The sequence below is a fragment of the Bombus affinis genome, chromosome 4 (assembly GCF_024516045.1).
Source record: "Bombus affinis isolate iyBomAffi1 chromosome 4, iyBomAffi1.2, whole genome shotgun sequence".
Classification (NCBI taxonomy): domain Eukaryota; kingdom Metazoa; phylum Arthropoda; class Insecta; order Hymenoptera; family Apidae; genus Bombus; species Bombus affinis.
Window position 1 is genome coordinate 12,335,682 of NC_066347.1, and position 17,152 is coordinate 12,352,833.

A 17,152-nucleotide genomic window follows, 5' to 3' on the forward strand; every position below is an offset into this window, starting at 1 on the left:
CACACACACACACACAGATTGACCGTGTTACACGTCATCGACGCAGCTATTCGTCGCGGTGTGGGCGACGCGCCGCTTCGCTCACCCTGCACCCTTCCATTCCCATTACTCGCTATTCGCTTGCCGCGTTCCTTCCCTTAGTTTCGCCAGCACATCCTCGTGAACGTAGCAAATTGCCGAAATACCTGGCATAACCGAGCATCGAATCTTCATCGACCGATATTTCTTTTTCTACGCGTTTATCGACATCTCGCGTCTCTGTTTCGTCCTTACTCGATACAGATATCTATAGATACCATCGAAGATCATACGTAAATTTTATTTTCATACGTACTCCACTAGTATTATATATTATGTTTTACCACATACCAGTATGCCATATCCATACCGTATGAAACGATGCGATTGTGACAGACGCAGAATTATGTTACCTTTGGAAGCGTTGCATATCGACAGGCGTATGAAATAACCGTTATTCGTGTATACGAAAATGATATATAATATAGGATAGGATATAGCATATAATATAGACATTTTCTTTTTAAATAGATGTCGCGTATTTTGCCCAAAGAGTATATGGAACGCGATGCTTACCCACGATATTTAACGTATGTCTACAGAATATCCGTTGCTAAATCAATTAACACGTTAGCTTTCCTTAGATGTGAAATGTTAAAAGTCATTTACCGAAAGAATAACGTTGCGTTTTCTTCGAAAAATACTTACTATTTGCACAAAACGATGACGATGATGAGAAAACGGCAAATGAAGAAAATTATATTGTTTTTAATGAGAAAGAAATAAAACGAGGGAGGGAATCTTGTCCTAGAAATGCCCGAAACTAAAGAACCTAGATTTCTGGATAGTTCAATAACGGAATTTCAAATCGGATTTGAAATTACTCGGTGCCAATCTATTATGAAATTTGGTACTAGTAAATAGCAAATTTCGTTTATTAACTTACTACTATTTATCTCGGACGTAAAAGAAGAACACGCATATACAAATGTAACTTCATATAGTCTGATTCGATGAAAAGTCGTGCGTGGTTCGCTATTGCATAGTAAAGAAACTTAAGAGAAAGTTCTTAATGGGGCTTGTTGGGTCTTGTTATAGAATACACGCTGGTTTTAAGCAAAAATATAAAACAAAACTCTTTTAAGACAAAAGAATAGGTTAAATCGTTTGTATACAAAAACATAATATACATTATGCTATTACTGGTGGACCTTCCGCATAACTCCGCCCAAAAATGACAAAGATTTCACGTGCTCCGTGACAGAATCCAAACCAGATCTTGCTATTTCGAAATTCTTGTAAATAAGATATAATATTCCGATGTAAAATAGATAGACAGCAATTATGTGAATGACGTATAATCTGAAAGTACAATACGCGAATTATATCGCGATAGAGCGAAACGTTCATTCTACGAAAGTACGATAATAAGAAATCAGAATTGTTTAAAAAACATTTACGCATGCTTGTATTACGATATTCTTCAAAAAGATGGAACGTAATAGCATTTTAAAACTGACAACGTGAATACATACATCGCTTGGTGTCTTCTAGCGTTCGGCAACGTGGACAAATTCTCTTTCATGCAATATTGTCGTGCACCTAGAACGCAAGTTTTTATATAGTCGGCATGATCGATGGACAAGAAATCTATTGGGAAAATCTCCTTGTCTTTGGGACTCATTTCTTGCCGCATTATTAGCAAGTTTGAGTTATGGAAGGTCCATTCCCTCATAGTGAAGTATTGTAAAACTTCGAGTCCGACGGAAATACGTCTTTGGATACGAACCATACTAAAAAGGAATATCCTATGTACAATTCAAAACTGACAAGATAGAAAAGAAGTAATTAATTCGAAAAACTTGGCTTACAATCTCTTTTGCCGAAATATCAACATAAGAAAATCGATGAAATAAGCCGGTATAATGTGAAACAAGAAGACGATCAGATTATGTACGAATTTGCTGCTATGTATGTCACCGGTTGGATACCAAATTTGTCCTTCGAAAGGATATTCATACGCGATCTTTTTGCCTTTACCCAATACTTCTCCCCACGTAATGGGTAATATGCCACTTTGCGTCATATTGTATACCTGTATACTTGTATCTCTAGCAAAGAAAAAGTGAGAAATATGTAAACCAAAGAGCAGAGACTAGATGGTTCCAATTACTATTTGACCTACAAACAGATAACGGAAAGGCTGATGGAGTAGCTTACTTGGTCGTCGTAGCTGTTCTATATGCGATTGCGATTAAGGCATTGATAGCAAGGTCGACGGGTATTACTTCGGCGTGATAGCTTCCATTACAGAGCATCGACCTTATCACACCTTTGCCTGCACCCACCATAAGGCCCACAGGTCCGTTTAGGTTATCCACCCAACCAGGTAACGGTTCTGCCAAAGCTGGAGTTACTGTACATACGACAATGTAATATTTGCTTTCACACGAAATCCGTATTCTATCAATTCGTTTAACGACAGTCTATATGAATATGTATATCGCGAATTAAGACATTTTCACGCGTTAACAATGAAATGTTTAAGTAAGCGATCAGCTGAAAATAAAAATATATATTGTAATCGTATCAAACATTTCTCTTCCTTTCGACTTTTTACAAAAACGACGAAAACAAGAGTATCCTTTACCCTGGTACGTGTATATCTCTATAGCTTTTCATTTTTTCTGCAAGTTGTTTTTGAAAAAGTATTATTTGTCGGCAACAAATTATTTTTACCTATTGATGGTCTGGCAATGCTACAAGGTAAATCCGGGTATTCGTCTGCTACCAGTTTTTCGGCCAATCTCTTTGAATACGTATAAGTATTCGGATGAAGACCCAACACCCTGTATTCGACGAAATCGATACGAATTATTAGTATTTAAATAGCCAAATAAACTAACTCGATACGCTAATTTTAAACAACAATTTGTCATTCTTCCCATAATGTGTAATATAATATTTTAGAAAAATTACCGAGATTGTAATTTTATAAGCTATTAAGAAATACGAATGCAATATTATTTCTCTGCGATAAAATCCCATAAGGGCATTAATTACTTGGGTGTAATAAGATCGATGGCACTTTCATCTAGCCATTGAACCAGCCTCATAACGTCGTGAGGATCAGCGGATGATTCGTACACTTTTTCGTCGAGTTCCTCTTTGTCGGCGTAACAGAAGGCTGTGCTCAGATGCACGAATGCCTTCAGCTTTTTCATCTTTCTACCTAATTCTATAACTCTTTTCGTTCCAACCTTAAACGATAATATTAACCAGATAAAAGAAAGAAAGTTTAAAAAGAATAACACAAATATCAAAATGGAAACGTATAGTTGGATTAATACACGTTTGAAACTACAAAATGTTCGTTATGTGATTTAATTAATAAATTTACCGTATTCATGTCAATAGCGTCCTTCAACTTAGATTCTAATTTAAGGGTTGCGGCAAAATGGAATACTACGTCAGTTTCGTTTATTAATATTTCGAGTTGCTCGTTAGTTAATCCTAAATTCTTCATACCCACGTCCCCGCTTAAAGGTATAACTTTCTTCATCGTTTCAGGCTTTTGCTTTTGTATTCTTTGAAACATCTGTTCAAAATTATTTCAAATTTCATTAAATCACGCATAGTAATCACTTGTCGGTTCGATATTTTACTCGAAAATTAGTTGCTCTCCATTCAGTTTCAATATGTTGCTTCGTAATTGGTATACATACAATCGATAAATAACAAATTGGGCACATACGATACACCGTAGACGATACTCATGATTCGTAATCACCTTCTATATGATAACACAAGTACACTATACTAGATACAGCTCCGATTAATCGAAAATAATTAGCAAGAGTTAAAAAGAAAAAAGAGTTTTTAAGTATAAAGTACAAAGAAGAAGGGTTCATACTTACGAGTAATTTAAACATTTCGTCGACACGCATCTCGGGAGTACGACCTCTTTTTGGCCGTATCAAAATATAAATCTTATTTATATCGCTACAACTATAAAGTAGCTTCTCGATTAGGACTTTTCCCATCAAACCGGTCCCTCCGGTTACAAAAACGACTTTTCCTTTGTAAAAAGATTGTATCTCGCTTAATTCGGTCATTTTTTTCTTTTAAATCTGAAACAAACTATCGTGAAAGTTCAATACGTTCGGTATATAGCGTCTCCGCTAAAAAGATTAGTTTCTTTATTGCTCATTGCCTTATTCTACTTGGTTTAATAATAAAAAAGGAAAAGAAGGAAAAATATAGAAAATCCACCGAAAGCAACGATTCTACGAATAAGATTTAAATTTATATTTTATATCAAACTCGAAACAGCAGAAACACATAGGTACGTAGACATTTGCGCGCGTACATTGATTGTGTACGTAGGGAATTAAATTTATAAATGTAATATTTTTCTAAATTAACGGTACATTTGTAAAAAAGCTTAACAATACATTTCGCTGGAATCTGTCCGTTCTACGAATTAAGCACATATTATTATAATAAAATACCAGCACATATACCTACATATTCGTATATTCTAAGATAGATGAAATATTTTTAACGAGTTTTACGACTGTTATTCTTTTTTATCGTCTTCTTCATTTTTTCACTTTTCATTCGGTCAGTCTCTTTCCCCAACTTCCTCGATTCTCCTTTTCCGCGAACATCTCATAATCGCGTATTCAATTGTGCTTGAATCTCGGCAAAAGTCAGTCACTATCTGTCATTTGAACAAAGTCCAAGGAGAAAATAAAGTTAAACCAGTCCTTTTCGTGAGTAGGTATTGTCGTAACCCAATACATTTCACGTATCGTTACTAATATACGATTAATTTTTATCAGGTCATACCTCGATAGACAGAGGCATTAATGCATCCGTGTTCGGAAGTACAGTTCATAATCTTTAAGCAAACGGATTTTAACCTATCATATAGTTAACTAGCATTAATTGCAGAAGTCGTCGTTTTATCTCGCAATTATGTTAATAACAGAATGTTTCGCGTACTTGACAGTGAAAGTATTCTTGAGATACAGTCACCGTCACTTACTATATTTGTACGTTCAACTGTTTCTACAAACATATAATTTCTCGCATTATGGTAATATTTTGCCATGACAGAATATAACGATCGCATGTATTATGCGAGAATTTAAAAGCAACGTCAACGATAAAATCGCTATAAATTTTATACGTTATTTCTTGCATTCGAAGTAGTATGTATTTTCGTTATACGATTAAAACATTAACATAATCGATTGTGATATTTTAATCAATTTTTGTCGAAAATGTTACCATACATTCTATAACATTATGGTATTTAATAAAATGTGAAAAGATGCGAGCAATGGAAAAATCTACGAAAACTGAAAAAATTGTGTTATTTTTGATACACGCGTATAAGTATCATAGATAGAAGATCATAGAAATTGAAGTAAAATTATGTAGTTTCGTTAGAAAGTGAATGGTCCGGTCATTCGATAGTATTAAATGTGGCAACATTGAATGAGTTTCACTTTTACAGAACCTTTCGACGGCAATAATATAAAATCTCAATTACAAAACTAGAACAATCTTCGCGTACCACGATTTGGTGCAAAACCTTTTAAAATACTTTTCCTTCCATTTAATACAAATTGATTTAAGATTAATAAGATTAATTCATAAAATGACAAGTGTAAGAATAAATTGCTCATTGCTATGTAAAATGTTTTTGCAACTTTATTCATAGAACAATCCTCTATTTTAAAACCTGTTTACAGTTTAGCCGACATCTACTTGAAGCATCCCGGTGAACAGAAAAATTTAATATATACATAGCTGCAACAAAGTCTTCTTTTAGAAAACGGAAGTGTACAGAGTAAATCGTGTAATTTAATAGTGTTTTCCCTATTAAATGTTATCTAAGAGCACTATATAATTTTAAATCTTATGAATATTTATGTTTCAAAATAAGTAAAGTGTATAACTCTTCCTACTATTCTACATACATGCCCAATAATTTCTGCACGGTATTCGATAATTAGTGTCATTATCGATTTAAAAAATGCCTCTTAAAAAGGCTTTACAAAAATAACTGCAAAGAATTTATTCGTTCAACGAAAAAGGAAACAATTATATCATTAGCAAAACAAATTCGTATGAATTCGAAATGTCTTGATGATAAGCGATGAAACTGGACAACCGTGTAAAATTCGTTTCGAGATTTATCGTTTCAGATTAAAATATTTATAATCAAGGATTTATTACCCTAAACAAATCACGATTTCGAATGAATGCTTGCGATAGTGTAGAGAGTATCTATCGATCGCATATACCGATACATTTAATTTAACAGCCTTATGAAAGATCTTCGTAGAATAATTTATGAAGATATATTACGTTGATTTAATTTAAAAAAATTGTTTACACATCCTTAAAACATATTTAATCCCAGATAAAATAACATTTCCACTTAAACTAATAATTATGTCGACGAGAAATACGATCAACTAAATAAATAGAAAATCATTCTGTTTTTCGACGATCGAACAAAAAAACATTTGATGAAAAGTCATCACCATTGTATATCGTATATCGTATATTCCATCTTATTATTTCCTTTCTTTTTCTTCCCATTTATCTGTATCGTTTATTATCTAGTTATTCTTATCTTTCATTCAATCTCCCTAATATGTATTTGTTAAATTTATTTAAATAATAACTGCAACTAAAATTTTATATACGAATCAGTAGGAAGGTTAAAAGTGACAGCAGAGGGTTAAATACAAAAACAACTATATCGATAGCTGCTTGACTTGTTGCTTAGTCCAATCACTTTTCACATGAATAAAAAGAGTCAAATAATTGAATGAATATAATAGTTGCAAAATAGTAATAATAACAACTTTTATTATTATCGTTGATATATGACCAACCTTAATATATATTTATTTATTTCCAATTTATTATTCATTCTTTCCTAAAGTCACCCACTATCAACGTTAAGGAGTAACCGATTGATTTCATTGACTGATTTCATTACACAACAAAACGAAAAATATATCACCGGTACCTAATATCAAAAAATTGATATGAAAATAATACTAAACAAAAATATACTTACCTAATAGACTACGGGAATAGACTGATAAAAGCGAAACAAGTCTCTCTTAAGATATTTCAGTGCGCGAAATCGACAGGAGAGTTGGAAATACAACACGAAATCGCTCAAACTAAATAAGAACAGGAAGAACAGTCGTGAACCACGGTGTTCGAACCTACTGAGCTTCAACGCAGATCGAGCTGAAAGTCGTAGCAGAACTAATGTCTTCTCCCCACCTGAGCGCAAGTGCGTTCAATTTGACGAAATATAAATCTTTTCCTTCTATCCGAAAAGTTTTTCTTGCGGTATCTTCGTCGCTCGATGCATACAGTTACAAAGAAATGCACATTTTCTTTTGCTTCTGTCGAAATATTTTTCATTATAAAATTCGTTCATACTATTTCACGTAGCTTCAATGTAAAACGATACTTTTGACTGAAACAAATTACACTGCGTACGAGATGCAATGAATTTGAAATCAATATGAAATTGTTATATTTCTTTTAAATCGACATTTACGTTTAGGTCACTACAGTCAAACTGTAACACTAAAAAAATTTAAAATTACGTCCAACTTTTTTCTTCTGTTACATTATGAATATTATAAACATATGTCCACATATAGATACCCATACATGTATACTATCGTATTGAGTACTATTTAAATGCACTTCTTAAAAAGGAAAAGAAAATTAAACGCAAATTTCTTCTCTACCTTGGAAAAGTTAAATCTAAGTTTTCTTGATTCGTGCATTGTTATACTCCACAGATAAGTGTCAAACGACATATAACGAAATTTTATAATTTGGTATTATCATATAAACTCATATACCATGTTTTCTAAATTTAATCATGTGTGCAAAAGTAATGGTATGGACGATATAATTTTGATATAATTAGGTGCAATAAGTTACACTTGCTCCTTTCACTGAAAAGTTACTTGTATCGCTTTAATGTTTTTACAAGTATGTTTTTCGTTACGCAAAGATGTTGTGTAAACTCAATGCACATTTGTAGTTCATCGACATTTACATTACTCCTCTAGAAAATATCTCTTCCTTTCTCTCCTTGCTATCGCTCATTAAACATTTGCTATATAATTTGTTCCTTACCCAATAAGTAATAGTATTATTGTATTTATAAGTTTAATGTAGTAAAATTTTATGTCGATAAAGAAGTAATTTAAATATAATAATAAAATACAGAACCAAGTAAAATAATATTAAACTTTGATGTAATATTGAATTAATTCTATGTATTTTATATAACATACATTTCTTTGCAGCTTTCATATATTTTGCAGAGTAAGAAACTAACTTGACGGAAACAAAGATCTTTATATATATCTTATCATATCACAGACGTGTGATATCAAGAAGTGGCGTTTTAGTAACAAACAATGTAAACGATTGAATATCATTTTAATAAATTGTTATTAAAAAAATGTCTTCGCACACTATACCGATAGTCGAAGAATTAGCTAAGGATTACGCAAATTATTTAAAACTAGATTTATCCAGTCAAGTATGTACCATCCTATACATAACCTCAATGAATGAACCTGAAGTGTTACATATATCAAAGAATATTTTCTTATATCCTATAATTGTAAAATAAAACATACGATATAATGTAATGTTACATTCCAGATGAAGAATTTTCATGATGCGATCGAAGATGTAATGATGCGTTTAGAAGAGTTTCAGTCAATTATTGAAATGGTTAGAGATAATAATTTAAATTAATAGATTTTTAATAAACATAATTTATATATATATTATATACATTATACTTTGTGTTAAAAGGTTCAGTCTGAAAATAGCCAATGTATTGATCAACATATCCCAAAACTACAAGACATGCAACAAGAGGTCATAAATCTTAGCAGACGAATAGATGCTTTAGAACATGTTATTGCAATGATTAATGTAAATCTAACAACATTAGAAGCTGCCGTTGATAATGCAGAAGCTGAATTAGGAATCTCTGATAGATTATTCGGAATGTTAAATCGTTTATCTTTCTTTGTAAGTCATTTTGTTACTTTGTTACTTTCATAATATTGATAACACGATTACCTGATTCGTAATACATATATTTCATGATATGTATTTCAGAAAAAAACTCAAGAACCTGTGGTACCTAATAAATTATCAATGTACGAGCCTCCAACAATTTATAGAACCAATGACTATTTTAAGAGTGAATGAATAAAATACTTTATTTTATAGAGACATATAATAGATTTATCAATTATTTTCATACATTAATATATGCTACATTCTGAAGAAAATCTTCAATATTTAAGAGGTGTGTATTATTAAATGAATTTCGCATGTTTCTGTTATAGATATGAAATAAAAATTATTTTAGTACGTATTGTGTTGTGATTGTTTTCAGATATAAAATGTTTTCTGACATAAAATGTTACAGACAAATATTCATTAACGAATCAAATAAAATTATACCTTGAATTTACTGGCTGAATAGTATTTAATAAATAGAGAACATGCAACCCTGGAATAATTATCATTATTCAAATTTAACATATTTTGCCAATTTTATCCCTAAAATACTAAAAAACTACCATAATTCATAGTCTGACCATTAACATGCTGCAAGAGTACAAGTTTTTAATTGTGCTTTCTTTTCACCTAATAAACAACTTCCACCTATACAATGCCTCCATCTTGTTAATTTTCCTATACCACAAGTAACGCTACAGCTTGACCAGTTTCCCCATTGATCCCATATTTTTGGTCCTTGACGATTGATCCTACCTATCGTTAAAATATTTCATTTTCAAATAAAGATATTCATATAAGATTACTGCTAAAACAGTGCCATAAATATAACATTCATATTTGCCACATATTTTGAAAAATATACAATAAATTTAAGACTCATATAATGATAATAAAGAATAATTCCTACATTAAAATACTATTTAATACAATTATTACCATTAATAAAATGATGTATTGAATAATTTTCAAGTCTGTTATTATATTTACCTAAATTTTAAATAATTACAATATATTAAGTTTGAAGATATGTACAAACATGACATTCTTGAAAAAAAAAAAAATAACATTTTTACAATTAAAAAGTTTGAAATTACTACAAATATATTGGTGAAAAATTAAATAAAGTAATTTACATATTCTTTTATCAAGATACAAAATATGTACTAGAATAATAAATGTTTTACAAAAATCAATTCAAAATCAGAGACACAAGAAAGATTATGATTTACAAAAGCATAGCTTACCACGATGCTACAAATATTACAATTTGTACGAACTGTATAAAAATGTAGAATCTAGTTGACAGAAGAAATAATAAAAAAGAAAGCAAGAATATTAGGCAAGTCCTCAGAATTCTTTTTCATAGCCATAATAGTAGAAAGCAAACGTCAATAAAGTAAATTGATCGAAGATAACTACAAATGAAATACAGTGTTAACGTAATCCCTGGCCCTTAATAGGCTAATATGGGATTGTCCGGAAAGTTAGTTCCGATTTTGAAGGAAATTGGTTGACATGAAAGATCTTATTGAAAAGTTTTTCGCTGAAAAACCTGAGAAGTTCTGGAAGGATGCAATATTCAAGTTGCTTAAAGGATGGAGAAAGGTTGTGGAATAAAATAGCACCTATATAATTCAATAAATGTATATCGAATCTAAATGTAAATCGGAATGAACTTTCCGGGCGACCGAATATATTCTCCTTTAATAATATTTTCTATAATTATATAAAGTATTTATCAAATAATAATTAAAATAGTAAATCAATTGCTTATTGGTTATACCTTTTTTTTCACTTTGTCCATCTGTATCAACTTCGTTATTTGTAATAGCGTATGTTTCCATGGTACGATGCAAATTTTCCTTTTGTCTGGGAGATGATTGTTTATAAGAAGTTAATATAATATTATTTAAACGACTTTCGGACTGAAAAATTGATAAACACTCTATAAAAATAAATATAATGATAAATGTTTTAACAAACGATTTTACCAAATCATATAGCATAATTTGCATTACTGATTTATTAATTTCATGTAATACTTTTTACTGACTGAAATTATCTATCAATGTACGAAATGATCCAATAATCTTTTTAAAGCTATAACAATAATAAAATTACATATAAGAGGATTAAGCAATATTATTATTTAATAGAAATGATTAATTGAGGATAAAGTAAAATTATGTAGTTTTGTCTGTATCACAGCAAAGTAAGTGTTTAATGGTTTTTTTTTACCATCATTTACATATATATCGTTGCTGAAAATTTAATTCAGAACAATATGCATATGATACAAATGTGCTATAATAATTTCGTAAGGTATGGCAGATATATGTACGTATGTATGTACGCAAACTGTACTAAAATGTGTAATATCTTTCACCTTTTTAATAGAGCGGAAATACTAAAGCAAAGAATGGAAAAATAGAAATTTATCGATAAATAGCAGCCAACAATACAGACAGAAATACCATTGATTATTACATCAGTTAAATATAATGTGTAAAATTTAGTTAAAGTTAAATACAATTTCATTGAAGGAAAAGATTCATTTTAATTGAATATAGAATTAAAATCAAAATCTTATGTTCGTATTTCTGTATAAACTTAAAATATAACAATGCATTCTCTATTTTTAATAAAACTATTTGGATTTAATGCCAAGCCATTGAAGAATATCTTTAGAATCACAATTTTTTAAATGGCATGCTTTTATTTGTGCTCTCTTTAATCCTTTTATGCAATGTTCTGCTGAACAATGACGCCAACGAACTTGACGACCACTTCCGCATGTTACACTGCATGTACTCCAATTGCTCCAGTCATCCCACAATTCACTATCTATAATATTTGAAAAGTGATTTATTTTGTTAATAAAAAAATGTTATCTTTAAAATAGATTAATAATAGATTTATATATACATATATAATAGATATATAATAAGTTAATTGATTAAAAATAGATATTAAGTACATACTAGGTACGTTTGGAAGTGCATAAATCTAAATGAATAACTTCCTTGTTTACTTACTATTTTCAGTAGGATGTCCAATATACTTCAATAAGTTAGTTTGTTCCTTTTCATGTAACTCCACACTCATTGTAGGGTTTTCATAAAGCATTTTATTTAAATAACTAAGTAATTTGCGCCGACGGTTTGTTAGAGGTTTACAGTAAAATGGACCATGATAACATCCTTTATCATTTCGTTGTGGTATTATTTGACTAAACTGCATCCAACGTATATTAAATGAATATTTATTTCAAATTATATGAATTGCGTACTCATTTAAGTAACTGACTTTCACATATCTGAATTTTTTGTTATTAAACCCAAGAACATACACTTTTTGTAAGACATTTAATTCAGCAGAGAAAAGGTTGACCTCTTGATTATCGTACATACTAATTTCATAAACTTAATGTTAAGTCTCATAACTAGTATAACAACATAATCAGTAGATAATAAACAATTGTAAAACATATGTGGGTTGATATAATTTTTACAATATAAAAAAAATATTATTACCATTCATGAATTGCATTAGCATTCAAAGAATTTGAATTAAACGTTAGAGCATTTTCATTTAACTTAAAGGTATACAAATCTCCAGATTTAATACCGTTATCAGACTTCTCTAAAATAATGCATACTAATAACAACGTAGGTAATAAATACATATTACATTAATCGCTCACAATGCTTCATCAGTTAAATGAAATTATACATTAATAGGTCAAATTGATTAAAAGTAATATCAATGATAAAATAAATCACATTTTATCTGACAGTTTCACCTATATATGTAAGATATGTGATAGTTGTATATATATATAGTATATTTGGTTAGTCAAAATAAAACAATTGACTGTGTCATCAATTACTACTACTAAGAAGTATTAAAAACCAGAAAATAGCAATATGAAAGATGCTATCACATATCAATATTATAAATACTAATTAATATTTAAAGGAGGTATAATATAATGCAAATATTATTTCACTCATAGAAATATGTTTGGATAATAAAAATATTTTATGATTAAATTGATATAAAAATAATATATTCATTGATGAATTTGATTTCTCTTAATTTAACAAATGAGACAATATAAACATAAAATATTTTATCTTTAATTTCTTCAATAATTTGTATCTCATTAACAAAAAAAAAAAAAAAATAAAAATAAAATTGTAGATTATCCTTACATAATTATTAATTTATCCATTTCACATTGTCATATTTGGATATTTTTTATGATTATTTATTCTCTTCATAACTTGAAACTAGTTTAAACATAAATATATTAATCTTTGCACGCTGTTGTAAAATTTCGTTTGATAATACCAAACGATGGTAGAAAATAGAGAAACGTGCGAAAGCCATTTTGACGAAAATAATACTAATAATATAAAACAATGATATAATTATATAATCAATAGCAAAAATTTATTTCATGTCGTTAACTTTATGTCTCATGTATCATCACTTTCATGTTGTTAACTTCATGCGTGTGCATGTATGAGAAGCTGTATTTGTTCTCATTTGAATAACTTTCTGTATAGATATTAATACATTGTGTATATATCACACCTTTTTATACAAAAATATTTACCCAACTTTGTCACTTATTAAAGACATTTGTTTTAAATCACAGTTTTAAATAATTATGCTAAAGAATACTTATAATCGGAAGAATGTTTTATTAGCACGACCATTTGGAATTTGTCCTTGAAGTCTTAATCTTCTAACTGCTTCTCTTAAATGTTTTGGTTGTAAAGGACCTGATTCCTGATGAGCTTCCATAACATCAAGAGCTAATTTAATAATCATATTTGAATTAAAGGAAATAGTTTAACTCATTAAATATATCAACAGAAGATTTAAGTATCACCTTCTTCTACTATTTCCCCAACAAACACTTTTGCAATACCAGACATAGCAATGACCACATTCTGTGACACTGAACAACCTGTTATAGTTTGCATGATCTGCAATATGGCATATAATTTATGAAATACATTTTAAGAAACATAGTATTATAAAAAATGTAAGAGAAAAATAATTACTCTTTTTATCGCAGCTTTTGGAAAAGCTGCTCTTCTATACATTTCATATCTGTCCAATTGATCCTCCGTAAAATTTGACACTAGTACTCTTTGAAGAAAAAGAAATATCTTATTTATGTATAAAATAATATATATTCAGAAACTGCACAAAATTTAAGTACATACTGCATCCTTTCTCTTTCCTCTTCTTCCAATTCTTTTTTACTTTTCTCTTTACTTTCTCTTCTTTCTTTAACACTTGTTGGATTTGCATGAGGCAATACTATGTCATTTTCAAATATATCTTCCCTAACTTGTTCTTCTTCTCTACTTTCAATTTCATGTTTAACAATTTCCAATTGATCTTCCAATTCTGTGACTTCGTCACATAACAAATTACTTTCTATTTCTTCTCCATCCGACTGCGACTGTGAACTCATTGCATCAAATTCTACCTAATATTATGAATAAATAAACGAACAAATGAAAATATATTAGCTTAGTGATATAGTATCCTACTAACATACCTTAACTTGTATATTATCAACATCCACCGTTTCTACATCTTTGATTACAGAATCTTGCGAAGGACTAACTTTTTCTTCCTTTTCCTCAACATCTACATGCTCGCTTTCATTTCCAGAGTCTTCTTTTCCAAATATATTATCCATAATGTAATAAGATATATAGAATTACAAATATTATAAATTTAGGGCTTCTGAGTCATTCTAAAAATTAAAAATTTCTTGTATTTGTCTTTGGTTTAGGAGTAGGTTTTGTATTTGTTTAGGTTATTTATAACTAATCGAATCCTATAAAAATATATTATTTTAGGTTAGATTAAATATTATAATAATCACCTTATGAAAAGTTTAATCTAAATATTTAATTAACAAGCATAAGCTAATAAATAGATTATAAAGAGCTCTGTAAATCTATGCACGTTTTGCAACAATGGTCTTCAATACCCTAATGTGATGTATAAAAAACGTTACCCGTAATAGTGCTTGTATAAGAACTATTTATGGTTTAATTCAAACAAACCCGCCATACTTTTCAATAGGTAGGACGTAGAATATTAAAAAATGACATATTAATTTAATAGTATAGATCATGAAATACACAATAAACTCGAGAACGTAACTTTTTATCTTATTAAATAATTTTATATAATTTCTGCTAATTTTTTATTATTTCAATCTGTAACAAGATTATTTGTTTAGAAAAAAATATAATTAAATATTATAATAATAAGTTGTGTAAGATTTAGTACGAATATAGAATAAATGTTTACTCTCCGAATTATTGAATTATCAACTCTAATAATATAAATTGTATTATAATGATTAAAATATCGCGTTTATTCTTATATACGGAAAATAAAATAATTTAACTAAAAGATTCTTGATTTTTCGTTAAATCTGTAAATATATATTTGTATAAAAAGATTTCAATTATTTTAAATGTATCGAAGCGAGTCAGAGTATAAGGAAGTTTAAATCAAATTGATCCAGGCATATTGAGCCACACGTGTTTCTCATTTTTCAAACACAAACGAATTTATACCTATTTATTATATTGAAAAATGTAAAACTGGAGAAAAGTAAAATTTTAGAAAAGTAACATCTATGTGATATATCGCTATGAAAAATCTATAGAAAAAAGCTTAGATGTAAAATGCATATATATTTCATTGTTCAATGGGAATATTTTTAGGAATTAAACGACGCGAGGCATCGCAACGTGGCGCCAGCTGGTGGCTGAGTAAAATTTAGTCGACAGTGTCGCGACGCCGCGACGTATTTGTCAATACCAGATCGTATTCACGATTTTCATAGTTTGTTGGTGTTCACAAAAAAGTATCGCGCGATTTTATCAAGGCAAGTGACTCGAGTGATTGAAGTAAAAAGAAATTTAATATTGGATACGAATCGATAGATAATTGAACTGAAAAGCAAAGGGTACTCGGCGCGGGGAAAAGGGATATCGAGAACTGGCCGGAACTCGGGACGATAGCTGGTGGCTCGGTAGGTCTGTAGTCAGTAACTCGGCCGAGTATATTGTCTATCTTATTCGAGGGCCGAGGGGAGAGCGGTGGTGAGTGAGTGGAATACAGTGAAATATCAAAGATCGAGAGTAACATCGTCGGCAAAGAGTTGACTCGATTCTAACGTCGAAGCATCGAATACCGGGCCTACGAATGCAGTTTCAAGACGGAGTCGCGTATTAAGATGTGAGTACGGTGTGTCTTGGAAAATACACGGCGTTCGTTGCGTACCGGATTTCACGAGAAAATTATGGCGAAAGGAGAAGAAAGGGTTTCGTTGCCAGCGAGCATTGCATCCGTCGCGACAGCTCTTCATCGAGCATAAGACAGTGGAAAAGATTGTCCTCGTAGACGGTATGAAAAACTGCCGATACAAGCAGAAAATATTGTAAATTTACATTGAATTTTGCACAACACATAACCCTTTGTATATGTTCGCGCTTAATCCGCACACACGTCTCTTCATACGCATACTATCATGCGCTTTATCAACAATGTCATTCTAAACTTTTGTGCTAACACATCTATGTATATATACCGTGATAGGAACGCTAGTGAAAAACCGGTCTTGTCTTTTCAAAAACTCCGCGACTTCTCGTTCCTTGATCTCGTTCTTCCACGGAAACGTCATTCTCGTCGTTTCGGCTTCAAATTTTATTTTATCAACCTTCATTTTTCAATCGTCTGTACCATTGCTAAAAATACATTCGATTGCCAATAGACGTTTCTTGTTTTATTTTTTTCTTTTTTTTATTTTTTACAAAAGCTACGCTATAACACACAAACCTCGTTATCTGTAAGATGAACAACCCTTTCCATATCTTCTTCATAATTTCCATATTTGAACGTATTCATTTTCATACCATTTTTACGTTGCAGAGAATGTATTGCAAAAATGTTAATCCGCCTTTCTGTTACTTTG

At 30.3% G+C, this 17,152-nt stretch overlaps 5 protein-coding genes across 10 annotated transcripts in view; 2 read left to right on the forward strand and 3 right to left on the reverse strand.

Annotated features, from left to right (window-relative positions):
• Nucleotides 1-935: 935 nt before the first annotated feature.
• LOC126915097 (putative fatty acyl-CoA reductase CG5065) lies at nt 936-9,843 on the reverse strand. 3 transcript variants are annotated; one of them, XM_050719495.1, is made up of 9 exons: nt 9,757-9,843; nt 3,936-4,148; nt 3,419-3,616; nt 3,082-3,278; nt 2,758-2,867; nt 2,239-2,434; nt 1,890-2,129; nt 1,554-1,811; nt 936-1,380 (listed from the first exon to the last, which is right to left on the reverse strand). In XM_050719495.1, exons 2-9 carry the CDS (start codon nt 4,131-4,133, stop codon nt 1,218-1,220), a joined length of 1,560 nt encoding a protein of 519 aa, XP_050575452.1. In that variant the 5' UTR covers nt 4,134-4,148; nt 9,757-9,843; the 3' UTR covers nt 936-1,217. The 3 variants fall into 3 exon arrangements, with proteins under 3 accessions (XP_050575452.1, XP_050575451.1, XP_050575450.1); XM_050719494.1 differs by lacking the exon at nt 9,757-9,843 and adding an exon at nt 7,124-7,340 and having other exon boundaries at nt 3,936-4,158; XM_050719493.1 differs by lacking the exon at nt 9,757-9,843 and adding an exon at nt 7,124-7,339.
• LOC126915151 (biogenesis of lysosome-related organelles complex 1 subunit 4) lies at nt 8,430-9,580 on the forward strand. Of its 2 annotated transcripts, XR_007710032.1 has the most exons (5): nt 8,430-8,626; nt 8,752-8,823; nt 8,908-9,129; nt 9,220-9,412; nt 9,503-9,580. XR_007710032.1 is itself a non-coding variant. In XM_050719589.1 (4 exons), exons 1-4 carry the CDS (start codon nt 8,546-8,548, stop codon nt 9,310-9,312), a joined length of 468 nt encoding a protein of 155 aa, XP_050575546.1. In that variant the 5' UTR covers nt 8,430-8,545; the 3' UTR covers nt 9,313-9,477. The 2 variants fall into 2 exon arrangements, 1 of the variants encoding a protein (XP_050575546.1); XM_050719589.1 differs by lacking the exon at nt 9,503-9,580 and having other exon boundaries at nt 9,220-9,477.
• LOC126915155 (zinc metalloproteinase nas-36-like) lies at nt 9,220-11,754 on the reverse strand. Of its 2 annotated transcripts, XM_050719596.1 has the most exons (3): nt 11,368-11,754; nt 10,913-11,054; nt 9,220-9,882 (listed from the first exon to the last, which is right to left on the reverse strand). In XM_050719596.1, exons 1-3 carry the CDS (start codon nt 11,371-11,373, stop codon nt 9,710-9,712), a joined length of 321 nt encoding a protein of 106 aa, XP_050575553.1. In that variant the 5' UTR covers nt 11,374-11,754; the 3' UTR covers nt 9,220-9,709. The 2 variants fall into 2 exon arrangements, with proteins under 2 accessions (XP_050575553.1, XP_050575552.1); XM_050719595.1 differs by lacking the exon at nt 11,368-11,754 and having other exon boundaries at nt 10,913-11,319.
• A 621-nt stretch (nt 11,755-12,375) lies between these two features.
• Nucleotides 12,376-15,262, reverse strand: LOC126915140 (transcription initiation factor TFIID subunit 11). Its single transcript, XM_050719575.1, has 6 exons — nt 15,044-15,262; nt 14,711-14,911; nt 14,370-14,638; nt 14,205-14,292; nt 14,030-14,126; nt 12,376-13,952 (listed from the first exon to the last, which is right to left on the reverse strand). The coding sequence occupies exons 2-6, from the start codon at nt 14,852-14,854 to the stop codon at nt 13,819-13,821; spliced, it is 732 nt and encodes a 243-aa protein (XP_050575532.1). The 5' UTR covers nt 14,855-14,911; nt 15,044-15,262; the 3' UTR covers nt 12,376-13,818.
• A 713-nt stretch (nt 15,263-15,975) lies between these two features.
• LOC126915084 (serine/threonine-protein kinase tricornered) overlaps nt 15,976-17,152 on the forward strand; it is a 43,756-nt gene continuing 42,579 nt past the window's right edge. The window contains exon 1 of one of the 2 annotated variants that reach the window (XM_050719459.1): nt 15,976-16,584. Coding sequence is in view for 1 of the 2 variants with exons in the window: in XM_050719454.1 (XP_050575411.1) it covers nt 16,415-16,416 (2 nt within the window). In the remaining variant the exon portion in view is untranslated. The remainder of the gene's footprint in view (nt 16,585-17,152) is intronic. The other variant, XM_050719454.1, reaches the window with a different exon arrangement.